This window comes from Falco naumanni, chromosome 2 (assembly GCF_017639655.2).
Source record: "Falco naumanni isolate bFalNau1 chromosome 2, bFalNau1.pat, whole genome shotgun sequence".
Classification (NCBI taxonomy): Eukaryota; Metazoa; Chordata; class Aves; order Falconiformes; family Falconidae; genus Falco; species Falco naumanni.
This window is the reverse complement of record NC_054055.1, coordinates 75,827,150-75,854,711: the sequence shown is the minus strand read 5'-3', so window position 1 is coordinate 75,854,711 and position 27,562 is coordinate 75,827,150. Positions and strand designations below refer to the sequence as shown.

The following is a 27,562-nucleotide window of genomic DNA, read 5'->3' as shown; positions in this document are numbered from 1 at the left end:
TTTTCCCAGAGTCTGTAATCTTTGGCTTCTTGAAGCAAGGCTGAGTGGAGGAATATAAACAAGCTTGGAGTGTTGCTTTTTGCTGGGTGAAGAGCAGAGGCTCTAAGTGTTATTTTTTTAAGGTCATTAAAATGTATGGTTTCACCCCATATTCTTGTACAAACATTTAAGCTGTTCTGTAAACTTTGCTATTTCAGGTATGTTTAAATAAGAGTTATATCATCAAACTATAACATGCATATTTTCCTTTTCTTATTTGTAGTAGTGGATGTAAAATATTAGTAGCTGGCTTGGCAATTTGAACTGTATTTTATTTCCTTCCAGTTACTTTTTTTTTTTTTTCCCCTGATAGGAACCAGTCACTACATTTACATCTGAAGCACTATGGTGTGAACTGTGATGACTGGTTGTTACGTCTCATGTGTGGGGGAGTGGAGATAAGGACAATTTATGCAGCTCACAAGCAGGCAAAGGCTTGTCTGATTTCACGGCTAAGCTGTGAACGGGCTGGCACGAGATTTAATGTCCGGGGAACAAATGATGATGGTCACGTTGCTAATTTTGTTGAAACAGAGCAGGTATGTTACACTACAGTGCATGTTGCTTGACTGATGAACTCAAGATATGCATATGTGTGGATAGTTTTTGGCCCTAAATCAACAGATCACAAGTCAAGTCTGTAACCAACAGATATTGGAATAGTTCCTTTGCTGCTAAATAAGGAATCTAAGTAGGTTACATAATTTGATGATCTCGCTTTTTAGTGTAGCTTAGGGTAAGGGCATGCATGAGTTTCAGTAGCTTAAGAAGCTGTTATCCATCAGCTAAACCGTTGTAGATGGCTGTACTATCTTTTAGCCTCCTGAGTAGGTGAGAGTGTATTTCTTTTGGCCTGAGCAAATAGTAAATTAATCGACCTTAGAAACAAGCAGAAGATATTTTTGGCAAATAAATGATACCTTGTGATTCAGGAAACATAAAAGCATTCCTATGGTTACTTAACACAGCTCCTCTGAAAGGTACATTTTAAAGCCACTGTAATTCCACTGCATTTGTTTGCGTGTCTTTGCTCTTATTATACACAAATGCAAGAAGCTATTGAATCATTCTTTGCTGCCTTTTCTGTGCTCTCTTCTTATGATAACCTAGTTACCAAGATATTGGCTCCTGCAGCTGTATTCATGTGAGCAGGTATCTTTGGTTGACTCACTGGGTCTTTGCAAAGCCTAGGTGAGTTCAGTAGGACTTTATCCACGAAGGGCTGTGCTTGTACACATCCAATTTCAGGATTTTAGTCAGAACACTGTTGTTACAGTTTCTCTGTTCAAGTTTCCTGGCAGGCTAATGTCACTGGATGAGGTGGCATATCATTCCACAGGAAGTTTCCTTTCCTGTATACTGCATAGATCATGGTATTTTGGATTCTGATGTACAAAATCTGTACAGGTGTTCTGAGTAGGTTGCATTGTTATTTTCTGTGCATTGGTGTACATTTTAACTGTTCCTACAGGAAGGTCTTACAAAGTTTTTTTGAACAAGTTACTCTTAGCACAGAAGTCATTCAGGCCCACATAATAAAAGTTTGCTTTGTTAAACGTGAATCAAGATTCTTCAAGGAAGCATGAGAGTGCCAGAACTTCTTTTATTAGTTGTTCAGAGGTGATAGAGAGAAAAGTCTAGGGAACACAGTATTTTAGCTTGTAGCGTGGAATATGTAATACATAAATGTTTTATTTACTCTATGTTTAGCTAAGGCTAAGAAACCTAAAACCTTACACTTTGTAACACTTATTAATACTATGGTTTTTTTTCCTTACCAGGTGATATTTTTAGATGATTCTGTGTCATCTTTCATACAGATTCGAGGGTCTGTTCCATTATTTTGGGAACAGCCAGGCCTGCAGGTAAGCAGGAGACAGATTTAATTATAGAGATAATTCTTATTCAGGTCTTTAAATTTAAACATCTTACAGTAGTGTTTAGGCTCTTCTGCGCAGTTACTTGTCAGGATGAGATTATCCTTTGGGAGCAAGTTGGTGCTATTTAATTCACCAAGCCTGCCACTCTAGAGTCTCTAAATGCTGTTTTGCACAAGATTTGAATGTCCATTGCTTTTTAGATGTTTTCTTTTTGAAGATGAGTTTTTCTGTTTTAATTTAAATTCGTATTTTAAAATAGGTTACAATGGAGCATCCAAAGAGACTGTTTTCTTCTGAATTGTTCTTGAGGATAGCTCTTTTCAAGAAGTAAATATGGATCTAGAGTTACTATAATATAATTTCATCCCAATTTTCTTGAAAGAGGGATTGTGTCAGTAGCTACTACTGTGATACAGTTTTTACAGAGAAGATTAAAAAAGGTTCATGCCTTACTATGATTCTAGGTTCTTTAAACTAAACATTTTGCGGTAGAATTGCTGAAACATTTACATGCCTTTTACTCAAAACAAGAAGTAATTAGATGACATGACAAAACATATTAAATAAAGTGTTTTTTAGAAAAAAGAGTAGGAATTCAAGATAAATTTATAAAAAGAATGCACACCGTAGTAAGAAGAATATATTTTGGAGATTTCATTTAGAAACTGAAATGAATTTTCAGGCTGTATTTAGGATCAAAGTAGGTCTTTGAAGAACAATTAATCAAATGTGTAAAGACAGATAATTTAATGTAATCTTCATGTTATAGGTGGGATCCCATCGTGTCAGAATGTCAAGGGGTTTTGAGGCAAATGCACCAGCTTTTGACAGGTGAAAGAATGTCTTATATTTTTGTTAATGCACTATAAACCTCTGATAAGTGATGCATCAGAGGGATGGAATGTTATTCCAAATGGGAGGCTTTGTCTATACAAATGTGTGATTCAGAAGAACAGCAAACTGCCTGGGCAGCTTTTTCAGACTTCTACAAGATTGCTTGGACCTTCGAGTGCTTAGCTGAAAAGTCTGCAGAAAATTTAGTACAGTGAAATACTTTGTTAAATTGAAAATAAAAATTATAGCAAGTTTACATTGAATAATCCATATTTGTCAGCTGCTGTATAAAAGTAAAATTTATATTTTGATTTTAGTCCTGCCATGGCACTTCAGCTTCACAACTGAATGGTTTTACATTGCTGTTACAATGTTGTCGCATCGATGCTATTACCCTAATTACACAGCAGTCATTGGTTGTCTGCTATTATTGACTTATATTGATTTGTTTGGACATGATGTAATAAAAGGCTTGTGGCAGTTACTAGAGTAGCCAGGACGTTTCTGCAGCATCTCAAGTTAGTGTTGCAGGTGTTTGTGTTAATTTTCTACATGCCAGAGGATGACTGGAATTTTTCTTCTGTTAACAGGCATTTCCAAACTCTTAAAAATTTATATGGCAAGCAAATTATTGTAAATTTACTTGGGGCAAAAGAAGGGGAGCACATGCTCAGCAAAGCTTTTCAGGTGAGTATGACAATTCTCTCACTGTGCATATCCTTGGAATTTGCCTGTTTGTGGTGAAGCTTTTATATAGCCTTCAAAAAATGAAATAGTTATGCTCTGGAGCAACTGTCACTTTTGGTTAAAATTGTATTTATCATGAAAGCAGTTCTTAAGATACACAATGTGAAATAAATTTTTAAAAGCTCTCTATATAATTAGTGTTCAATTATGTTCAGATTGGTTACTGAAAAATTCTAACAGCAACATAGACAATGTTGAGAGATTTTCAGTTATTTTCATATTTCATGCTTATTAGTGGCTAATTGAAATAATAAATCTTCTTTTCACTATGAAATTCATGAACAAATAAATGATACTTTGTGGTATTTAATACTGTGATGTTTCTTTTAAAAATCTTTCCCTTGGAATTCCTGGATATATTCCTTAATACTTAAATTGTGATTTTTTTTAATCATAATATAAATATGCTTCATAATTTAGTAGAAATATTTGTTCAGAAGATGTTAACTGCAAGTGGCCATTTTCATGAGTTCCCGCTAGTTAGGTTAAAAATAACTGTTACATTGTAGTCCATAAATACTGACAATTTGAGAAGTTCTCTGTGAAGCCAGAGCACATTTCAAGAGCCATCTGTTATTTCCCTTTCCTTTTTTCCTTTTCCCTTTGTATTATAATGGTTGAATGTCTTGAGCCATTCACTAGTATCTTCTCTGTTTCCCACTATCCCGATAGGAGACTTTAGTGTTCCCAGATGCATATCAATGTCCAATGCAGATCACAGCTTTGCCAACAAAGATTGTGTGAGCACTTCAAGACTTTTCAGGGAGGGAATATTAGGAAAAGTTTTGCTCAAAGCCAGCCTCCACAGCAACCTGAATAATTTGTGCATTTTCTTCAGTAACAGTTTATGGAGTGTTTACTTAGTCCCTGTTGCTGGCAGGCACGTCTAAAATGGTGACCATTAGTGAAAGGGATTTCCACTGAAAGAATTCTTTGCAAATGGAAGCATTTTAACGGTAGAAGAGGTTGTAGACTGTCTTGGTGACCACTAGTATAGTAAGGAAAAAACTGACTTCAATTGTGACAAGAAAAAGAAAAACCATAGTCAAAATATTAATCAGTTCCGAGTGATTAGTTGAACAAGAGTGATAAAAATGGTTTTATTTTACCTAAGAGAAAGCTTGTAATAAACAAGATAGCTAATAAACAGCTTTAAAAATATTTTTATCCTCTTATTTACCTTCTACTACTATATGTTTGGGTATTCGTATATTTATACCTTTTTCTTCTCTTTTTACAATGTCAGAGCCATTTGAAAGCTTCTGAACATTCAGCTGATATCAAAATGGTGAACTTCGATTATCATCAAATGGTTAAAGGTGGAAAGGCAGAAAAACTACACAGTGTGCTTAAACCTCAAGTCCAGAAATTCTTAGAATGTGGATTTTTTTATTTTGATGGAAAGGAAGTTAAAAGGTTCGTGTGTGTAACTTCTGTAAATTTCTTCAATCAAATTATGGTTCCAAGATGCTTTTCACCCCTTTGCAAGAAGCTAAGAGAAAAAACTTTACTTCTGTTGTGTTTTTATTATATCGAAGATGATATGCACTAAGTGAAATACGAGTCACTTCAGTCTATTAATATTTTGTCTCATTCTGAATGTTCTCTAAAAATCTTAATGGAAAATATCTCAGAGATGTTGATGGGGCATGACTTAATTTCAGGCCTTTGACCTCATGATTTTGGTGCAAATGGGCAATTGTCCTTTTTCTTGGGTGCACCCATGTGGGATTAAAGAATGAATATTTTTCTATCTTCCTGTATAATGTTTGTATTTTCCTCAGCAATAGAACATACCATTTTCTGTTTGTTGTAAATGCTGATGTAGAGTGCAATCTTTTTCTAAGTCTGTTTGCACCTGGATCCCCCATTTGAGAGATTCAGTTCTCCACAAATTATGAATGGGATGCATGTTTTCTGCCCTGCTCTGTACTTCTCAGTCCTGCTGTACTTCTATCCCTATTTCCCCACCCCTCTTCCTAGAGCAAAGGCTGTGCTTATCTCAGCAGGAAAAGGGTAGCAGGGCCAGAAATAGGCAACATTCCTGCTCTTCTCCCTTCCACACCCTTCCTCCTTTTAATTAATACCAGAGCAAACTGCTGACTGAGGTTCTCCGTGAGAAAGAGAAATGTTGAGTGAGGGGATTGTCACGTACTGTGGGGTTTCATCTTCTAGTGCAGTGGGAGAGGAGAAGAGGGTTCCAGTGCCACTCTGTCCTCTAACCTGGCTGTATGATTAAATGCTCCAGGGGCATTTTTTCATAGGCCTGAATAAGATTACGTTTAGTGGAATAGTACTTAGGTCCCATCTCCACCTCAAAATGTCACTGACCATTCTCCAAAAAACTTTAAAAGTGGTGTGACACTTTGTGGTGGGAGAACACCATTTTGTCTTGATGGAGATTCAAATGATATTATTACTCATACAAAAGACAGACAGCAGAACAAAAGCAAAATAGGCTGTGGCTTGTGATAGCTTGAAGAATTGCATTAATAAAAGATAACGGTGATGATTTTTGTAAGTTCACAGACCATCTCCTTTAGACAATGTCAGGTTCTTTTCTAACACAGATAGCAAACTGTTTTGTATTTCATATCAAATACAGAGATAGTAATGAAAAAATAATCTTGGAGAAAGTTTTTCAAAACTTTCTACAGTTTATGGTTAGATCTCCAAGTAAATGTGATGAAGCCTTACTGACTGAATTGGATAAAGTGTATAGTGGGAATGATGAAAGTAAGGAGTAAGTGTGTATCCCTGGGACAGCCATCAGAATTTTGTACTCATAGCCAGACGAGAAGAACATGGATGTTGCCTAATGTGATCCTTCTAAGACCTTTACAGCACAAGTTAATGGACTTCTCTCAAAGAAAGGGGAGCAGTTTAGAGCATCTGAGGGCCTCAAGCATCTGTCAGACTAAAGAGGAGAGGCTTATTTTCATTTTGATTTGGGGAGGAAAGAGAAAATAATGAGGGGTTGAAATTGGCTTTAGTTTTATCACAATTTCTTGTTACTTTTAATTTAGTTAAATCCAAGAGCTGTCCTAATATTTTTTTTTCCATTTTTGTTTTAACTGAGTTATTTCCCTCTGAAATTCTTGTGAAGTGTGTTAGTTGGATTGTTTGAAAAGAAAACTTTATCCTGCATAACACTAACTGAGCAAGCAAGGGGAACTGGGGAAAAACTGAAGAAGAAAGGGTCATGTTATTTGCAGGAAAAAAATTAGTTTTGTGTAGTGAGTACTGCTGCAAAATCCGCTTCTGTTACTGGAGCTAACTTCTATTGCTGAGGCATTTATAAACATACTTGCTTTGACAGTAACATTGCACTGACAATACCCTGATTTACTATTCTGGTTCAGATCTTGATGTCCCTGTTTTTGTTGATGATACGTGTGTTAAATGAGTTATTTCAGTTGTTTTCTCTCTCTGTCTTTCATTGTCCTTGGCACAGATCTCAAAGCGGCACTGTCAGAACGAACTGCTTGGACTGTCTGGATAGAACAAACAGCGTGCAGGCTTTCTTTGGCTTGGAGGTAGGAAAAACAGTATCCAGATACACAACTACTGCTGATACTTCTGTAACAATTAGGCTGTAAAAGTAACGTTACCTTCCCGATGGAAGATGAATTAAAATGTTTCATAGATGGCAGTTTGAGTTACAGCATGATACTTGTTTTGTTCTGGGGCAACCAGACATGGTAGTTACAGAGGCAGTAGTTGTGTGGTAGTTGTTAATTTAACAGTAGTCATGCAGCATTATGAAAAACATGTTCTTTTTTAGGTGTCAGTTTCATATGTCTGTTAAGGTTCAGACCTGCAGTTCTAGAAGAGGTAGTAGTTTTGTCGTCCTTCACAAAAACACTTGCATTCACAGTTACTTTATTAGATTAAATTCTTCAGCATATAGGATTACTGTTCTTAGCATCCACAGTGCTGCGTGTTCATATTTTCGTAGCATGTGCTGTGAATTCTTCATGGGACAGTGTCACGGTTGAGGCTTTGGCCATGCTCAGACTGAGTAGCTGGAAATTAATTGTGGGATTCAGTCCTCCTGCAGGGGTGTGCTTCAACATATTGGCTTGCTATTTGAAACAAAGGTTATACCCTACAGGCTTTATACATGGAAGCTTGAACGCATGAACCTGACAGGAGCTGATGGAGTAAAACAGTACTGATTGAGCGAAAAGAGTAGCTGTGAAAAACTTTTGACAGCTCCACTCAGTAAACTGTTTGACTCCTAAAGATAAAATTCTTAGTTTAAAAATTAAAAATCATGAGTGCTGTAACATCAAACCAGAGAAAAGGATTATTCTTTTGTTTTCTGAATTTTATTTAATTAAAATACTCTTGTTTTAGCATTTGTAGGAGGATTTTCTGTGAGAACTGCAAAATCCATGGGCTGTAGAACAAACATTTCTGATTCTGGAATATGTAGTGCTTTGCTGCTGCGTTTACCAAATGAACACTGTTGCCAGTTCATTGGTGTTTTAGTCCAATGGAATACTGGACTGTTTACCCTCATACAAATACTGTGAAGATTTTTCTTTTAACGTTCAACATCGGTACATACGGTAGCAGATAAGACTCTTTTAGAGATCTCATGCCTTTTTTCTCTATTGTTTCAGCTCTGCACGTGCCATACAGGGTCATACCTTTCAATTACTAAAATTAAGAAAAGTAGTTCTTTAGTCCACTGGGTGTTGAAGAGTAGTGGCATGCTTTGAAAATCCCACAGCATTGTCTTGCATTATGTAGTTTGTTTATCTGTCCATCCTGTATTGACTTTGCCATGGGAGAGACAAATTATTACCTTAAAGCCTTTCCTGGTCCTAAATCTGTTTGCTGGAGTTTAACAGTTCACTGTAGATAGAAATGCAAGCTTGAAGCAACCAGTTAGTTTACCTTAAATGAGCCATGAGAAACATTGCCTATTGAATTTTACAGATGATAGAGTGGTTTTCTATGGCCTAAGAACAAATCTTTATACTCTTGATGCGTATAGTTGCTTACATGGCAAACTTAGCTTTGCAGCTCTATTTTTTCCTTTCTTGTCCTTTTAAGAACTGGATTAAATTTTTTTTTAGACCAGGTGTGCTGAATTTTCATTGGTGAGAGCTAAATTACAATTTCGGTTAAATATGTGAGTAAAATTACAGAACTAATCAGTAAGAAGGAAAATGGTAAATCCTCGTGAGCTGCTTGCTTCATTTTAAAATTCTATTTAAATTAGATATTTAAATTTTTACCTGTTTTAATATGATACATACTTCATTTATCAAGTGCTGGCCTCTGAAAGACCACCTAAAATTACAAGATACAGGACCCAATTTCTGAAGCTTCTTTTCTTGTCTATTTCTACTTAATTTTGTCTGCAAGTTCCTTTTTGTAACTTATGTTAATTCCTGCCCAACCTTCAGAATTTTGCCTTTATGTCATTTTATGTTCATCATTTTAGATTCCTTCTTGCCATTGGACACCTCAAGGTTTAAAAGATTTTTAAAAGCTCTTGAAAATAGCTTTTTTATTATGTTTTTTTATATTTATGTTCGGTATTATGTTGGTAGCCACAAACAGGAGAAAATTACTTTACTTTTAAAAAATAATTATGGTTCCACAAACCACAATTTCAGACAAGGTACAATGTCCCCATTCTATATCCATGAGCATTACGCTACATTTAAGTACTGTATTTAAAGTAAAACAATACATTTATATCTATTATGTATATACAATTTAGATGCATTTAATGTAGACTGTGCATTGTGGAAAATTACTTCAGGTATATTGATTGTAAGGGTAAACATTGCAGTGTGTTATGCATGAAAACAGTGACTGACAGAAGCCCTTGGTATTTTACTGATTACAGTACTCTGTTGCTGCTGTACTTGATAATACAGGTCAGTGTGTTTGGTATTACACTTTTTTGGGAATAACATTAATTGCTCTAATTCTAAATTAGGTAAGTAGAGAGACTTGAGAACTGAAAATAGCTTACTTTGTAATCAGTGAATTTTTGGATGAAAATATTTATAAATCAAGCACATAATTCTTTTCCTATATTACTACTTGCTTTTAAAAGAAAGTGAAGTGCTGGTGCTAAAGTTACATTTATGATGCGGCCTTTCAAACAGGACATGGTGTCAGTTTTTTCAGAATGATACATGGAAACAAGGATTTTTTTCATGCATGTGTGCTGAAGAAGTATGATGTACCTTTTAATAAATGCATTTAAAGATTTTTCTTTTGCAAATGTTGTCTTCAACTGTTGCAGATGCTAACAAAACAACTGGAGGTATTAGGATTAGCTGAGAAGCCTCAACTGGTTACTCGCTTTCAGGAAGTTTTCAGATCCATGTGGTCTGTGAATGGTGATTCTGTCAGTAAAATCTATGCTGGAACTGGAGCCCTTGAAGGAAAAGCTAAGGTAAAGTACATGTTATGAAAAAAATTTACCAGTATTCAGTATGGATTTAAAAAAAATCTGTCATTAATGTAACAACTATGAGATTTTCTTTAAAAAAATGTGCCTTTGTTGTAATCCTAAAAAAACTAACCACCCCTCAAAAATTAACATAAAAAGTTGGTTATGTTGATAACCAGGTCTTGTTTCAGTACATCCTTTCTCAGCCATGCTCATGCCTCCGAGATAACACCATTGTGTAGGAAAGGATGAGGCTCAAACCTTTTTTATTTCTTTAGATCATAGTTCAGAAAAATGTATATACAAATCAGCTTTAGTTTCTTTGAATAATTTCATTTTTCTTTGTGTATCTCTGCCTGCTGCTGTTTCAGTTTCCTTCACTGTATCTCCTTTCTTTTAAAATGTGTTTCACTGGACATCGTTGTTCATGCTTTTAGGATTTATTAACAGCATTAAAATTAAACAGGTTGCAGCAGAGTGTTTTTTGTTTGCATGTTCCTGCAGCTATTTCTTCTTAATTTTGCAATTACTGAAAAAAAACCAAATTCTGTTTCTACCTTGCTTTCTAATGTTGTGATAACGGTTCTGTACTACACAACAATGTAATGCTCTGTTTCTCTTCAACTTGTTTTGTCTTTGTTTATGCCTGAGTTGTTCAGATTTTCTAATGCTGTCCTTTATTTTTCTTCTAACAATGTTGCTTTTTTTGTTTCCATAATTCTCTCTCTCATTAAGTGATACCTGTCAAAACAAATGTTGAACCACAGAAATTTTTGCCCTGAGTTCCTACAGGAATTTCTTTTCATACTGTTCTTTTTATTCAAGAATGCACTGCTGCTCATTCCATGTTATATACTATGTACTCATAGTCAACTGTTTTGTTTGTCCATCACTCGTTCATTCAGACTATATCAGAGTCCCTCTCTGCCCATGTACAAGGCATTGCAGTAAAGTACATAAAAAGAAAATAAAGGAAATAGACTTGTTGCTTATTTTACTCTTAATTGTTGCACACAGGACTTTTTCATTTGGGAACTGTTTGTATTTTAGCATAGAATCAAGTTTGGTTAAAGATGTTTAGTTTTATTTTCTTACAAAAATGTCACCCAGACTGTCAGGAAAACTACAGTAAGTATTTTATGGGGTGTTTCCCCTTCTCCTGAACCTTACGTGTTTCTTTTCCTAAATTAATAGTTTTCTGCTATTAGTTTGGCTGCTTAAATTTTTTACTTGGTGAAATGTGTTTACTGTATTTACACTTCCATTTTTAATGTTTAAAACACAGAGTACATTTACTCTGCTGTCTTTGTAATAACATAGGATCCCTGCCCTGGTACAACTGTTAATGAGTACCACATCTCATAAAACAAACACAGCATCCCTGATGGAAGTCCATCTATTTGAAGACGATCTTCAATACTTGCAAAGCCATACAATACTGGCCATTGTTTCACTGAACCCTGGCCAGGTCACTACTCCTTATGTTCTTGAGTACTCTATAATATGTTTTAAAACACAGTTTTTACATTGTTTTATTCTCATTTATCAAATTAAAAGTTTGATGTTTGAAATTCTGCTATTTCTTGCTCGTCAGTTTGATTCTTCAAAGTCCAAGAGTACTTAGAAGTAAAAATGTAGAAATTTAGGATAGGAGAAAAAATATTTTAACCTCAAATGTGTTAATATGCATTTCTGTACTGAAAAAGAGTCCTTTTTAAAGTATTATAATACTCATTACATCTAACTCCTTACCTACTCTTTCTTTTGCTTTCTCTGGGTTCCTTTCAATTATTTGCCTGGTATGTGAATGGTGAGTGTGCTTTTTGGATCATGTCATAAATTATACATTGTCTGACAGAAAGGGAGCAGCATCCTATTAAACTCCTGTTGCAATAGTATGCTCCCCAACACCTCATCCACGTTGTCTTCCAAAAATCATGGTGCCAATTTACTACTCCTTATCTTGACAAGAGAGTAGTTTCTTTCTTGTTGTCTAGTACGATTCATAGAACTAAATGATGGGTTAGTTTTTTAGTTTTCTTAAGCTTTTGTCTTTTTTTCTTACGCATTTAAGAGACCTTCATGAACAATGCCAGCTGCAAGCTTGGAGTATTTTTAATAATAATATAATACCATGCAGCATCCCGGATGGAGTACGGTCTATATTTCATATACGTGCAATAGCATGTGTTCACACACACCTCACAGGCAAAATACACTTAGATGCATAAGGCACAATAAACCATGTAATCAAGAAATGTCTTTGTGCCTGTCATTGTCGGTGCTGTGTACACACAATAAATAACACTGCTGTTTTTTGAGTCAAATATGAGACTGCATGGCATGTTGATTACATCATCCTCTAGATGTCTGAACCACAGGGAATATCTAGTAGCAGTACATCTCTTGAAGATTCTTGTTTAAATTTAGTTAAACTTGTTTAGTTCAGGTAGTTGGACACTGTTCTTTTGGAGCAGTGTTCCAGTCATGCCACGTGTGTGATGTGAGCAGCGACTGTCTTCCTATGTATGTAGCTATAGATGGGTGTGTATGTTCCTTCTGGGATACTGCATGAGACTTGCACGTTATTGTAAAAAGTTAAGGGGTCTTAGTAAGCTGAAGCTCTCTCTTTTTTTAACACTGATATTTCAGAATGTGAATTCTGAACTAATATGCTCATAGGTGTATATACATACATATTCATGTATCATGGCATTTGGACTTAAGTGCTTGCTCATCTCTCACTATTTGGGGAAAAGCCCAAAATCTTGTATCATGGTCTAAACATGGCACTATATCAATTTGATTTTGAAAACCAAGTGTTTAGGGAAAAAAATAACATTCCCTTCCCTGCAGTACTTTGCTTAAATAATTTAAACTGGAATTATCTGCTTGTTAGATATGCCTTGAAAGTATTACTCTGGTGTTTAGCATTTGGAGGGGGGGAAGCACACATAGTACAGTAGGCTCAGAAGACTTTATTCAATACTTTAAGAAGGGAATTGCCTTAGATTTTAAAATCATTAATGAAGTTTACAAATATGTTACTGAATATTGCCAATGTTATTGTGAGCAGTGTCCAACATAAAATATTTTATACATGTTCCTCCCTAACAGGCTGGAAAGCTGAAGGATGGTGCTCGTTCTGTGACCAGAACGATTCAAAATAACTTTTTTGATAGCTCCAAGCAGGAGGCCATTGATGTTTTGTTATTGGGAAATACCCTAAATAGTGATTTAGCAGATAAAGCACGGGCTCTCTTAACCACCAGCAGTTTACGCGGTATGTGTCTTTCAGGATTTTAATCTGTCTGATAACTATTTGGTGTAAAAAAGCTGTATGGAGTCTGTTTTCAAAGCAATATTGGAAAGTATAAATGCTATTTATGTTCTGTTGGCTTATTAAAAGATGAAAGTTACTTCTGCTTTACTAATATTACCAAACTAACATGCTTGCAGTAATTTGTTGTTTATATTTTGTTGATGTCCGGTGGTATAATAGGTAAATATTTGTGGAGCATGTTTGTCTGAACTTTACTGTAGATGCATGTTAGATATGTTCTGTTCAGTTCTTAAAATCCATTTATAGCAAGTGTTAATCATAACAATTACCTGCTGAATTTGGGGGAAAAAATCCTGATTTATTAAAATACTAGGGTGTTTTATTGTTTTTTAAATGTCTTAATTTGATCCATCGTGTCAGTGAAGAAATTCTCACCATAGTGTTAAACTAGATAGAAAGCATTTATTCTTTTCACAGTCCTAAGAATGCTGGTATTTATCTTAATTTTGGTTTCTAAGGTACTGGGGAACAAAAGGGGTATGGGTAATGGAAGAATATTTAAGGTAACAGGAGCTATCAGAAAATTCCTGATGAATTATTTTCCATCACAGAATGTCTTTTTGTGAGAAGTCGTCTTTCCCAGGAATGTCTGCACCACAAAAGCTTGTCAGGCTTTGTGGGTGAAATTCTACTTCAGAATCAGAGAGATTTCAGTAAGAAACTCTGCGTAGGCAGCATAGCCGTGTGGGGCTTGGGTGGGCTGGGTACAGGAAGGTCGTTCACCTAATCAGAACAAGGAGTTGAACCACAGCAGCCTGTATCCCCAGAAGAGGTGTAGCCTACATGATCCCCAGGACTACAGTCATGTCCCATCCTTCTGCAGACTTGATGGGCAGGGAAATAGTAAGTGGGCCAGGTGTAGGGCTGTGATTAGAGAACTCTCCTGAGATACAAAAAATAGAGGGGCTAATTCCTGGGCAAAGGAGTTCAGATTTGAGTCTTTCTTTCCAAGGTGCCAGGTAAGAGTGTCCTAAATGGTGGGTTGTTCCTGGTTTCAGGGATTAACAACATTCTTAATTTTTCCTTTTCTTTTTTCTCTTCCCCCCCTTTCTTCTCGACACTTCTCAACCTAGAGTGAGAAAAATGTGTCAAAACTTCAGTGCAAATCTGTGACATGAGAAAAAAAATTATTGCCCAATTGTAGTCTTCATCTTGTGGGTATTTATGTATTTCCAATGTGTAACCTGAAAGACTGTTTTCCTCTCATTTCTTTACCACAGGTTTTCATATTATTGTAACTTTTCCTGTATCTGAAACCTGCTTAATTGGCCTCGCCTCAAAAGTAGTTGAAAGTCATTTTTATTTCTTTTCACTTTCTCTGTGAATGCAAGCTGTCCTTTCAACATTTGCAGCTCCTGTCAGCTGAGGAACATTAATGCCTCTTTACTGAACATAATGTCTTCATGTTGTCTGCTAGGTGGTGCATTAACTAGAGAGACTTCATTTTTATTATCCATTATTAATTAAGCAAGGAAAGAGAATTTGGTAATACTGTTGTGGAACTTTTTAGATTTTGCAGCATAAAAGATGTCCTTTAACTGATGCAGGTGGTTATGTGTAATAAATTGTATATCACAGCATGTTCTCTCACATATTTTCGGAATGGAAATGGAAGATTTTAAAAAACAATTACTTATTTGACTAATTTTTTTCTTGTTTCCTTCTTACTGCATCCGTAGTTTCAGAGCAATCATTACAATCAGGTATAGTATAGTAAATTAAGCTGTAAATATCTGAGCAGCTCTTGTGCTTCTCTGGCTTTTTTTTTTTGTGCCTATTTGTGTAATATTTGGTTGTGGGCTCATTTTCCTAGTAGTGTTTGGATCTGGCATTCCTGTGTCCCAAAATCCCTTAATCCAAGAAAAATTCTTCAGTATGAGAGAAGTGAAAATACAAGGGGTGAAAAATGTTTCAGTTGTGCTTGGCTGTGAGTTACAAAAAGAGACAGTCAATTCTTTGGATTTTATTTTTGCAAATGCTTTATTCTAGCTTGTAGAGGAATTTGCTTTTTTATCTTGTTTGGGAGCTTCTGTGGTTTTGTTTTGGGTAAGAGGTAAAATTCTTCAGCATGATTTGTAACTTCATCTTACTTGCTATTAGAAGCTCTACTTGCTTGTGTTCTTGCATGAGACAGACTGATTTTGTAGTATCTCTCAGCAAAGATTAACGTTGTACTGGAATGGTCTGAAATAACATGTTGACACTTGTGTTTTGTGGAGCAAAAGTACAGTCAAAACCACTGAGATATGGTTACCTCTGCACGTGACACAAAATGAAAGTATTAGAGCATCTATTTAGGTAAAAGTCTTTAAAAACTCTTTTAAGTGAAGAGAAGGCTCAAAGAGGGAATTTCGTAGTTAACTCCTAATCTTCTACTTTGAGACACTTCAGTAATATCTTGCCCAATGTTTGTGATGTTGGGTTTAAAATAAGAGAGATTGGCTTCAGAGGATTCAGCAACACTGTGAACATGAAAAAGTGATTAGTAATAATAAGAATGTGTAGGGATGAGCCAGATAAAGAAAAAGGAGATAAAAGGTATCTTCAATTTAAGAAGCTTCTGAAAACTCCTGGTTGTTATCATTGTAAGTTAACAACATAAGCAATATAATGCCTTTGAGCTTTGTTTTCAGACTTTTCTAATTCTTAGTGGAAATCCTTTGTGTTGTAATTTAAGTTGTTTACATTAAGCTGCTCCGTTTGGGGAGATGTGATATACACATATTCCATATTTTTAAGGGAGAGCTGCGAGTACTTGTCAGCTGGGCCACACTTCATCATTTCATTGTTCCCAGAAACTATTATTTAAAATAAAATATTCCTAGTGCTCATATGTTCAGATTTTAGTATGTGTTGAGAAAATTTAATCAGCTGTTTCTGAGCTATTGCCTTGATAGGGTTTATTGTGCTACCTCTTGGAAGTAGGTTCACTGAAACCAGATCAGATGCTTAGTTTCTGGGTGAGAGGAGAAAAGTATATGCTTAATACCCAGGAATATGAAGGGAGAAGAGGAGGGAAAGAAGCAAGGAAGCTCTTAATAATTGTTCAGACAAATCTGCTATTTTAAGAGAATAGTGAAGTTGTGCACGGTATCCCCTGAACCTGTGCGCTTGGGTCATAGCTGCTAGCCCTGGGTACTGAAGATTGATGGGGAGGATCCTTGGAAGAAAGCATGAGGATTTGTTGTTGGCTAGATTGTTGTTCAAATACATCTGAAGTGTTTAGGGCTTTTTTTTTTTTTTTTTTTTTTGCCTTCCCCCCCCTCCTTAGAAAACCACTTAAACCATAATCTGTATTTTTGAACGTTAAATTTTTTTTGCCTTTACATTCTTCTGTTTTTTGCCTTTACATTCTTCTCAGCTTCGCTTTTTCTATTAGTGTTTTACTGTATCTACTTAAATAATGAGATCTGAGTCACAGGTAATACACACCTGAAATTAACTGATTCATTGGCATTTTGTCAGTGTTAAAAACTGTTTATCAGTATAAACTGTCACATTGTCATTTATGGTGTTACCATCTATACTATAGCAGCCTAGTTTATAACTCATGAAAAGTCATACATGTCAACTATTTTTTAACTTACTGATGTGACGTTTCACTGTGGGTTTCATCTGGATACAAATTGCATATATTGAAACGTATCTGCAGTAATTTGGATGTGTAGTAAAATAGTTCAGTCCAGTTCAGTTGCACAGAATATCCCACCAAGAATTCTAAATTAATACTGCCTTTGTAGAACTGATTTCTAAACATCGCCTGCCTAGTATGAACAGCACTTAAAAGTATTTTTGCTGCAAAATAACAGAAAACGTAATGGATTGGATTTTTAACATTGTAGAGAGAGAGATACAACTTTGTTGTAAAGGTAAATAGCTAGAAATGTGTAGGAGAAAAATGTATGCAGGAGGCTCAGGGGCTCTGAAAAACAATTTGCCCACTCAGTATTTTGGAAAACAAATGAAAGCTTCATCTTTTATTTATTTTTATTCTAATGTAGAAAAAGAGTCGTTCTACAATTTAGAAAGCTTGCTAGTTTTAAGATATGAATTTCTCGTTTGTAATAAGCATGTTATCAGTTCACTTCTAAAGTTCTATCCTGGTAAAATTTTTCACATTAGAGGTTCATGACAGTGTCAGGAGTTAATTAGGTAATAATTCAATTTTGCAGCTTTTCTTAAAAGCTGTTTGGTAGCAGATACAAGTTATTTGGAGTAACTGTTTAAAATTAAGCTGAAAACCACTTAATTTGCAAAAGAAAAAGAAGGAACTAAAGCGGAGAGTATAAAAGAACAAACTCTGCTTTTAAACTTGCTCACAGTGCTACAAAGGCTAATCTGTGCAGATCTTCAGAGCTGTCTGTGATGCTGTTTCGGGTTCCTTGGGTTCAGCTAATCCTTTGGATGCTTTGGGTACTTGTATGTATAATGGCTACAACATTTCTTGGATTCATTTCTTTTCAGTGGTCAGGTGCTTGGGTAGCTTCTGTCCTTGACTCTTAGGAGGCTTTTCTGGCATTTTGGTGGACTTCTTGACTTGACTGTTAGCTAGTGTGTAGATACATTCAAAAGTAGACTCAGCATTTGGCTTTCACCTGAAGGTGTAAAGTATTTTGTTGGCTTCTTGCTGTTTTCTTCACTTTATTTACTTGTATTATGATAAGGAAAACGTGATCCCAAGCATGATTTCCCCAAGGAGACACTGGTCAGTTTGTTGTCTTCTGTATGATTACCCCATATATGAATATATGATTTGTTCACAATGAAAGAGTTCACAAACAATAAATACAATGTATTATTTTCTTCTATTGTTTCCAGTTTGTTGCAAAACCAATAGAGTTGGAGATTACCTGATTTTTGCTTTAATCGAGTAGCCAAGATTCTGTAGCATGTTAAAGGTGGTAAACTTAAAAAGAATAACTAAAAAGACCAATCAGCTCACTAATTGTCCCATTTTGGGGATATGAATGGAAATACTGTGCCCAGTAGCTGACCATTTTGCAGAACAGCACACAGTGAAGGGAAGAATTCCATCTAATGTTGTTTATAAGATTCTCACTGGCTTTCATAACAATGACTATTCCAAATAGGTAAATTAATATTACTTAGGTAAAGTAAAATGTAAACAATACTGTTTACGCCTGATGCATTTTTTATTCCACTGACATTGAAGAAAAAAAGGAGCATAATTTTAGAAAACATTCATATCTGTTCATTTGCATTAGGAAATGTATCTGTATGAGTTATTATGCAGCTGATTTATGAAGGGACTTTTAAAATCTCTGTAACTCTAGTGTCTGACTATTGAATAATCTTTTTTGTTTGCTGGTTTCTCACAATGCCCTTTACAGATGGGTCATTCCTCTCTCTCCCATCTGGCAGATAGAAACAAGGCACAGAGAAAAACTGGTGTGAAAGAGAAATTAGTTTAATTGTTTTGAATCCTAGCCTACTTTCCTCACTAAAGCAGAATTTTAGGAATTCTGCTGACCTAAAAAATAATTCAGATTTGTGGTTTAAATAGGCATACTTTAAAATGATAAAATAATGTACCTTAAACCTGTTTTAGTAGTCTAACAGTTGTTCTTACACTTCTAGAAATTAAGATATCTGTAAGGTTTTTTTTGTAATGGAGATTGAATTTCATATATGTAATCTGTGAAAACGAGGTAGATACCCATGTTGGCATGTATGAAAAGTAATGGTTTCTGTAGAGAGTCACAGGTAGGGTGAAAGACTGACAGGTATTTCTAAAACATAGAAATTATGTTTCTTTTATATATATATATGTAGATAGATAGATAGATATGCATTTAAACAAATTACTACTGTCTTTCATTCAGTCAGTATCCTACCCAGACAAGTAATATATCTGCAAATGTAACTTCCCTTGTGAAAAGCTGCATTCATCTTGCTTTGACAGTTTAACTTTCTGTATGTCTGTGCATGGATTTGCTGCCATTTTGTTAAGGGAAAGATCTCATTGCCAGATTTTCTAAAGAAACATTCTGTATAAAAATAATGTCTTTTCAAATGTTTTTGCAGCATCTGTAAAAGTGCTAAAGAGTATGTGTGAAAACTTTTATAAGTATGCAAAACCGAAAAAAATTAGAGTCTGCGTTGGGACGTGGAATGTCAACGGAGGGAAGCAGTTTCGAAGTATCGCCTTTAGAAATCAGACCCTCACTGACTGGCTTCTAGATGCACCGAAGTTAGCTGGTATTCATGAGTTCCAAGGTAAGGTTTGTATTCTGTCATTTTGTTCTGCTGATTTTCATAATTAGACCATAAACATTAAAATAGATATGTGAGGTCTTGGTTCTTAAATTTTTATGAATGACTAACAGCTTTTTAACCTTTAAATGCAGATCGCAAAAGCAAGCCTGTAGACATATTTGCCATTGGATTTGAAGAAATGGTGGAGTTAAATGCAGGAAACATTGTGAATGCCAGGTAGGTGATACTATCTACACAGTACTAGGTTGGTTGCTAATCACATTTTTTTGAGTAAAATGCTATTTACGTTTTCTGCTGGTTTGTAGTGGTTGGGATTAGTCTGGATTAATTTTTGACTATTCGAGTTCTCTCTGCCAGTTTCTGTGCCAGGATTGCAGACTTCATCTCAGCTTTCCCTAGCAAAGCTGTGATCACTTAGATCACATATAATATAATCTCAATGATGAAAACAGTCAGTACTTGACCATATTTTGGATTGCGCCTCCAGTAGCCCCTCAACTTTTTACCTCATTTAACACTGTGAAGAAATTTACCTCTAATGCTTGTAGTGTTCTGCAGTCTCTGTGCCTTCCTACTGCTGGGAACAGCGACGCCTGTGAAATTCCTTCCAAAAGCATGTATTGTTGTTATGCCTTTATGTAGTGTCTTGCATCAGATTTTGATCTGTATAAAGCAAGACTTGCTCCCATACTGTCAGTTTTTGCTGTCATTCTATGTATTACATGTATATATATTATTGTGGAGTTCAGATTTTTCACCCCTAGCAGAGCGGGTTATGAAAATACATTTTTACTAGTGGTGGGTGATACCAGTGATGAAGTCTCTATGTCTGGTCCTAGGGTCGTATTCACTTTGTCCATTGTTTTGTCTGCTTGTTTTGCATGTTTTCTGGTGTTCAGCAAGCTTTAACTCATTGGAAAAAGTATCTAAAGCCAGTAACACTGTTGGCCTTTGCACAGGATGTTGTCTTGAGGACAAAGTGACAGTTTGTCATCCCCTAATTTCAAACTGTGTCTAGCTAATGCTGTTCCTAGGTCTGATATTTTTCATTTACACCCAATGCTAGCTCTGAAAACCATGTTCTGTTAGGTCTCTAAGGAAGTTTCTTCTTGATCTAAGACTGTGGACATCTGTGTTTTCCAGTATTGACTGAGGTCTAGGCTAGGAAGTAACTCTGTGGAAAGTTTCTCAAGTTTTGCTCCTCTAGCCTAGCATCAGAAATACAGGAAAGATAACCCTGGCTTCTAACACAGTCTGTGGTGTTGAGAAAACTGAGGCAGGAGTTTTGTGAGGCTGAATTTGAAATGTGATGTCGTGACAGTCCTATAGCCTGTGTCTCTGCCAGGAGGCATTTGAGCACCTTTCACAGCTTGGCTTTGGCTTACTACCCCACAGTTGAGTTAAGGTTATTGTACAAACTTTATTCAACTAGATCAACAGTTTAGATACCTGCTTAATTTGATTTAGTTTACAACTGGCATTTTTAATCTCACTGCTAGCACAACCAATCAGAAGCTCTGGGCTGCTGAACTACAGAAGACTATATCAAGAGATTACAAGTATGTGCTGCTGGCTTCTGAGCAACTGGTGGGCGTCTGCCTTTTTGTGTTCATCAGGCCCCAGCATGCTCCTTTTATCAGGTCAGTGAACACACAGCTGTGCCTGGGTTGGGTCACCTTCAGTTTGCTTTGTATTGCAAGCAAACATACAAGTGTACCAAGTAGCATATGGGGCTCTAAATAGCTGTTAAATCTTCTGGGGAGCTAGTTGCTTGAACTCTTTTTACCTCAGTATTTAAATGCCTCATCAGTTGCCAAGAAAGCTTGAAAAGCTGAAGTATTACGTTGTTACCTGCTCAATAGCTGTTGACGTTTTTTTAAAAACAGCCCAGTGGCCTTGCTGCTGAAAAAAACAATGTGAAAATGTTCTCTTACCAAAATAATGTCATACTCAGACATATTTAAAGCTGTTATTTTCTGTGTCATTGTACTTTAGGTTTAATACTTGATTAACTCTTTTAGGGATGTTGCTGTTGATACTGTAAAGACTGGCATGGGAGGAGCCACTGGTAATAAAGGTGCAGTAGCAATTCGGATGTTGTTTCATACATCCAGTCTTTGCTTTGTCTGCAGTCATTTTGCTGCAGGACAATCACAAATTAAAGAGAGAAATGAAGACTTCATAGAAATAGCTCGCAAGCTCAGTTTTCCAATGGTAAGCAACACTGTTCAAATTCCATAATGAATGAGAAGTTAAACCCTTTGACCTCCAGCAGTGTCATCCAAAAGCTCTATTTATTTTTTCCCATCCACAGATTCCTGTGGAAATCAAATTTCCTTGGGTTAGAGGTCTCAGAGATAATTTAAGTTCCCACAAGTTTTATTAAAATAGATGACTTCAGAAAGAATAGACCTTTCCGGTGCAATGACTGATAGAGATGGTGAAGCATGAATTCACTTGCATTAGGCATCAAGGATTAGCATAGGAAAGAGACCTTACAGATTCCTGACATGCAGTACAACTTTTGTAGGCATCGGAGTTCAACAACTACAAGCAAAAAATTATGCGAAACAGCACTATTTTCAGTACACGAGAATGATTTTTGCTAACCCATTTTTGTCAGGCTGGATTCTACAGTTTTGTACCATATTCTCATAAAGAATTAACACTGAGTAAATACTTGATAATTTTATCAGTGCAACAAAATGTTTCCTTGAGACTTAAATTTTGACAGTAGTCAAACTGTCCTTTGTTAGTTTCTATGGCACTGGGCAGGAGTCTGACATCTTATTTTACAGGGTTTTTTAATTTCTACATTTGTCCATATGGTCATGTTTCATTTTTTCTTGACAGTACTATATTCTTATGGTCCTTAGAAAGAGTTTCCTAAATGCTGCTGGTTTAATCTGCTAGTGTATCTGCTTTGATTTACTTAAGGGCAATGGAAAAATCAAAACCAAGAGGGAAGTAGAAGTTCTCATTTAAACTCTAGGCTTTGTTTAAACTAACAGAGCCCTTCTGTCTCTTCCTAGCTATGAAAATTGTACATAATTGAAAAGTCTTCAGTTAAATCTGAATAATAAAGGCCTTGATTTGCAGTTTGTCAGCGTATTGTACCACAAGATCCCAGGGTAGTGTTTTGTTCTCCTTTGTAACCTTTTTGTGACACAAGTAGCAGTCATCACCTTAGAGCAGACTTCTAAAACAGGAGTAGAAAGATAAAGAATTTTAGAATCCAATTCAGATGACTGATGATTCTTTAGAAATGCTAACTATGTAAGAAACGTTACTTCTTTCATATTCTGTATGTGTGAATACCATATATTTGGCTATGTTGTTCCAACCATACGAACACTAAATACTAACGTGTATTTCAGTTATCCTCATCAGCTAGACATTATGTCTGTTTTATAGTTAATAACTGAACTCCTGCACCTGGAAGTAATAAATTTGTCACTTGGTTTTTAACTTAATTGTGTGCTTCTGTTTTACAGGGAAGGATGCTCTTTTCCCATGATTATATCTTTTGGTGTGGTGACTTTAATTATCGAATCGATATTCCAAATGAGGAGGTTAAGGAGCTAATACGACAACAGAACTGGGATCCCCTTATAGCAGGAGACCAGCTTATCAATCAGAAAAATTCTGGACAGGTATCTTAAAAGCGTTAGCACACTTACGAATATTTTTATTTTTAGCTTTAGCAGTTTTCTGTGGCACTTCTGTAAATCCATATCCTCAGCATGTTTTACTTCTCACTTTTGTCCAGGCAGTGGTATGGAAGGGTGGGACATAGCAACATTTATTAACGTATTTGTAGTAACAGTCTTGAAGAGGCAGTGCTACAAATACGACGACTAGCTGTAGGAGTGAGGTTTTTCTTTCTCTCCTGAAAGAAAAAAAAAAAAAAAAAAGGACACTGTATCATCTTTTCAGAACTTTGTGTTGGAGTTTACTCCTTACAATATTTTTCTTTTTATCAGGTAAAACCATTTAAAACATATTTATAAAAGTTCTTTTAGTAATGTTACTGTTTACTTTAAATTGCTGCAGTAACAGGTCTAATGCTGTTACTGTCATTCTGTAGGAAAAAGCAATAGTCCAAGTGGTAGTCTTTTTGCATACAAAGAAAAAGAGCATGGAATAACAAAGCCTGAAGAAAGTTTCAGATTTTAGAATTTTAGGGTTTCTTGGGAGGCAGCAGGTAGCAATTAAAGGAATATTTGTAATGAATCAAATTTTGTGTGAAAGTGTGTATTCTTTCTTTCCAGCTTTATGTGGGAATGCTGTATATGGTACAATGAGAGATAATACTCTGTTGTTAGTTTTGTCTGTCTGCCAGCATTTTGATCATAAACAGTGCTTTTTCTGAATTAGAGTTCTCTTCCATTTGTGTTGGTGTCTTGTGCACCAGAACAGGAGGAAAAACACTCAATAATTTTTAATTATTTCTTTTTATAGCCCAGTTCCTAGAAAAAAAGAGGCATACATTCAGATGGGCAGGGAACATCGTTGTCTGTTAATTTAATAAAAAACAAGAGAGGTGTAGAGGTTTGGGAGATGCTTACGGCAGTTATAAAGCTGGAAAGATCTATGGAAAGTACCGGAATATGTAAAAGGCTCAAGATAGCCTCCTCACTGGGGAGAAGGAGGAGTAGTAGTATTACACTGTTGGGGTAATATTCTGTTATTTGAAAGTGGCTGGCTGGGTGGCACAGGCTGTCAGCTGGCTGCAGAAGGTAGCTCCATGGTTGTTAACTGGTGTATCTGCTGTTCAGGAAGGGCATTTATGTAGCAACTTTCTTCGTAAAAGTAGGTTAAGAAATAATTACCAAAGGCAAATAAATTAATAAATTGCCTCAGAAGTTGTGGATCTTTTGACATTCTGACATTGATCTCTTAACATTGATTTTAGATTGACGAAATTGTAATTTATTTTTTCCAACAAGAAAAGCAGGCTACCCTGACATTTGATGCAGGCTTGACTGTAAGATCTAAGTTAGTTTACAGATCTCTGATGTGAAGTAAAACTGCCCATAGAGTATTAAACTCAAGAGTGGAGCTGATTAACTATAAAGGGCTTTAGCATATGTCTAATTTAAACAGTTAAGGAGTGAGGAAAACCCCTGACCTTCTAGGGTCTTGTGTCAGTTTGCTCTATCTATTTATGTTGCAAAGTACCTAACGGTTTTTTTGATTCCTTTCAGTTGGCACTGTATCTCTAAGTAACATACGTACTCTTGGCAGATGATTTCACATTATTGTTCTCATTCATTCTGTTTTCCTATTTGCTTGAGAATAAATTGTGATATTATCTCACTAATCTTTCAGTTCATATTGAATGTATTAAGGACTCTTTCTTTTTCTTTTTTTTTTTTTCCTTAGCTCCTGTTTATTGGTGGGGCATCTTATGTCAGTTTGGGGCAATGCTTTTTGTGTGTTCAGATAGGTACAGAAAATATAAACCTTAATCCCCAACTTTTGCTAACACATGAGCAGCTGTGTTAACTGAACAGCTGATTAAAGTGCTACGGACAGCATCTGTGTTCTGGATGACCTCAAGATCTGAACAACATTGGAGGGAACAGTAGGTTGCTTATAAGCCTGGCTTTAAAGATATAAATGTTGACATGCTTCTGTTTAATGATGATCTATTTAGGTTACTATTTAGTCTTAGTAGCAAATGTAGAATGTTTTCAGCAGGTAAAATTTAGAGAAGGATTCATATGATCAAATGACTTTTAAGATGTGTATACAGGTTTTCACTGTGAGAAAAGAGAATTCTGATTAGTTTCAAGCTGTTTCCCATCTGTTTCTGTATTCTGGCATGACACATAACTGCTTTGTTTCTTACAGATTTTTAGGGGTTTTTTGGAAGGGAAAATAAATTTTGCTCCTACATACAAATATGATCTTTTTTCTGATGACTATGACACCAGTGAAAAATGTCGTACACCAGCATGGACAGATCGTATCCTTTGGAGAAGAAGAAAATGGCCTTTTGACCGATCAGGTTTGAGTGCTTCCTGAAATTGTTTAAAATATTCTTTTAACTGGCTTATAGAGTCCATTTAGTGACATTCACAGTGTCAGTGATTCTGAGCTTCTATCCCTGACATTGTATGAGACAGAAAGCTTATAATAGCGTCTGCAATAAATACAGTGATGCTAAACAGGAGGATCAAGAATCCGATACCAGTTACTGCTATTTCAGTAATGCAAAAGGAACTTCTGTTTTTTTCTGTAAAACACATGGTTTTGGTTTACTTTGCTTTTTCTCTTTTTACAAATAGCTTATTTTTTTAAAGCATATTCATGCAATCACTGTGTTTTTCCCCTTGTGTTTTCAATGAATGCAGCTGAAGACCTCGATCTTCTGAATGCTAGTTTTCATGATGACAGCAATGTCCCCTATACATGGAATCCTGGTACTTTGTTGCACTACGGAAGAGCAGAGTTGAAAACATCTGATCATAGGTTTTAGTTTTATTTTATATATTACTTCCTAATCGCTGAAGATTGAATATTCATGTTATATCTTTTGCTGCTGGGGTACTCTGCTTACAGGTTTTTCTCATGTATTTTTTTCCAAGGCCTGTGGTTGCACTGATTGACATTGACATATTTGAAATTGAAGCAGAAGAGAGACAAAAAGTTTATAAGGAGGTGATTGCGATGCAAGGACCACCTGATGGTACTGTAATGGTCTCCATCAGAAGTTCTTCAGCGGAAGAAAACTATTTTGATGATAACTTGATTGATGATCTTCTTCAAAAATTTGCAAGCTATGGTGAAGTTATACTTATAAGGTTAAAAAAAATTTTTACTTCTAATCTCTGTTTCTCTTCATTGTTCCCACCTATTTCCTGAACAAAGTTACCTTCTTAGCGGGCATTGCAGTTATGATCTGCTTTATTTTTAACATTTAGATTTGCACTTTAATGTCTTTACAGTTGAAAATCAGTTTTACATACCTGTATGTCTCAGTTTTCAGACTTAATTTTTGCATATAGTCTTTATTTTTGAGATAGTATCATCTGACTTAGAAATCAGTCAGAGTTAAGATTTGTTATTTATGTCATTTTATACAATTTTTGTATTCTGAAATTAGGTTAGTAGTTTTAAATGAACTGCAATGAGAGGATCCCTTTGAATATTGCATTTTCACTAAGCTGTTAATTGAACTATAAGTGGTGTGGTTTCTTGTTTGGGATTTTTGTGGGCTTATTTTGTTGGGGGTTTTTTTTGTTGTATTTTTGTGGGTTTTTTTTTTCCAGAAGACTAGGAGCATAGTCCCCAGTCCACAGTGTAATGTAACATGGGACACCGAATACAAAGATCTAACCTGTTAGCTACACAATTGCTATTGAATGTGTAACTGTAATCACGTAATTTTTAAGAGGACAGTGCTTTTGCAGTGTGATATTTACCTGGTTTTCTTTTGCTTTATGTTGTTTTGTGGTGTTTTTTTTTTTGTTGCAAGGATTCATTCAGTTGAAGCTTATTAACCAATTATATGTATTTTAATGAACTTAAAAAAATAATTCATCAAGTGAAACATTGAAAAACCTTTATGATAAAAGTCTTCAAAATTTAAGAGCTGTGATAAAGCATTTTAATTATTGTTTCCAATGGACTTTGCAGGTTTGTGGAAGACAAGATGTGGGTAACATTTCTGGAAGGAAGCTCTGCTTTGAATGTTATGAATTTGAATGGTACTGAGGTAATGTAAGAATTACTAAGCTTTCATATACCAGCAAAAGATCCAACTTTTTAAAGACTCTTGGGTGGATTGGGGTTTTTGTTTGTTTCTTTGCTTTTAATTCTTAAAAGTTTTTCATGTTCTGTATAGACTGTTTTATTTAATCTTTTCTTTTTCTTTTTCACTTTTGATAGCCACATAACATTATGTTGAGTTTCAAAAGCCAGCTGAGAGAAGTACCAAACAACTTATTTTTAGGAGGAGGACTGTTAGAGAAATGAAGATCCCATATTGAGGGGCATCTTCATCAAATGAGACATTTTAAATTATTTTTTTAAATTATATAAAAAAGAGAG

At 35.5% G+C, this 27,562-nt stretch overlaps 1 protein-coding gene across 11 annotated transcripts in view; it reads left to right on the top strand.

Moving 5' to 3' along the window:
* Positions 1-27,562, top strand: part of SYNJ1 (synaptojanin 1) — a 69,886-nt gene that overhangs the window by 17,853 nt on the left and 24,471 nt on the right. For 7 of the 11 annotated variants that reach the window (XM_040584927.1, XM_040584926.1, XM_040584925.1 and 4 more), the window contains exons 5-22: positions 353-578; positions 1,821-1,904; positions 2,689-2,750; positions 3,344-3,440; positions 4,747-4,916; positions 6,955-7,036; positions 9,775-9,927; positions 13,042-13,207; positions 14,947-14,970; positions 19,313-19,504; positions 19,636-19,720; positions 21,004-21,144; positions 21,526-21,718; positions 22,999-23,157; positions 25,361-25,517; positions 25,864-25,981; positions 26,098-26,313; positions 27,149-27,227. In XM_040584927.1, the coding sequence (XP_040440861.1) occupies positions 353-578; positions 1,821-1,904; positions 2,689-2,750; positions 3,344-3,440; positions 4,747-4,916; positions 6,955-7,036; positions 9,775-9,927; positions 13,042-13,207; positions 14,947-14,970; positions 19,313-19,504; positions 19,636-19,720; positions 21,004-21,144; positions 21,526-21,718; positions 22,999-23,157; positions 25,361-25,517; positions 25,864-25,981; positions 26,098-26,313; positions 27,149-27,227 (2,404 nt within the window). The remainder of the gene's footprint in view (positions 1-352; positions 579-1,820; positions 1,905-2,688; positions 2,751-3,343; positions 3,441-4,746; positions 4,917-6,954; positions 7,037-9,774; positions 9,928-13,041; positions 13,208-14,946; positions 14,971-19,312; positions 19,505-19,635; positions 19,721-21,003; positions 21,145-21,525; positions 21,719-22,998; positions 23,158-25,360; positions 25,518-25,863; positions 25,982-26,097; positions 26,314-27,148; positions 27,228-27,562) is intronic. The other 4 variants (XM_040584931.1, XM_040584934.1, XM_040584933.1 and 1 more) reach the window with 2 other exon arrangements.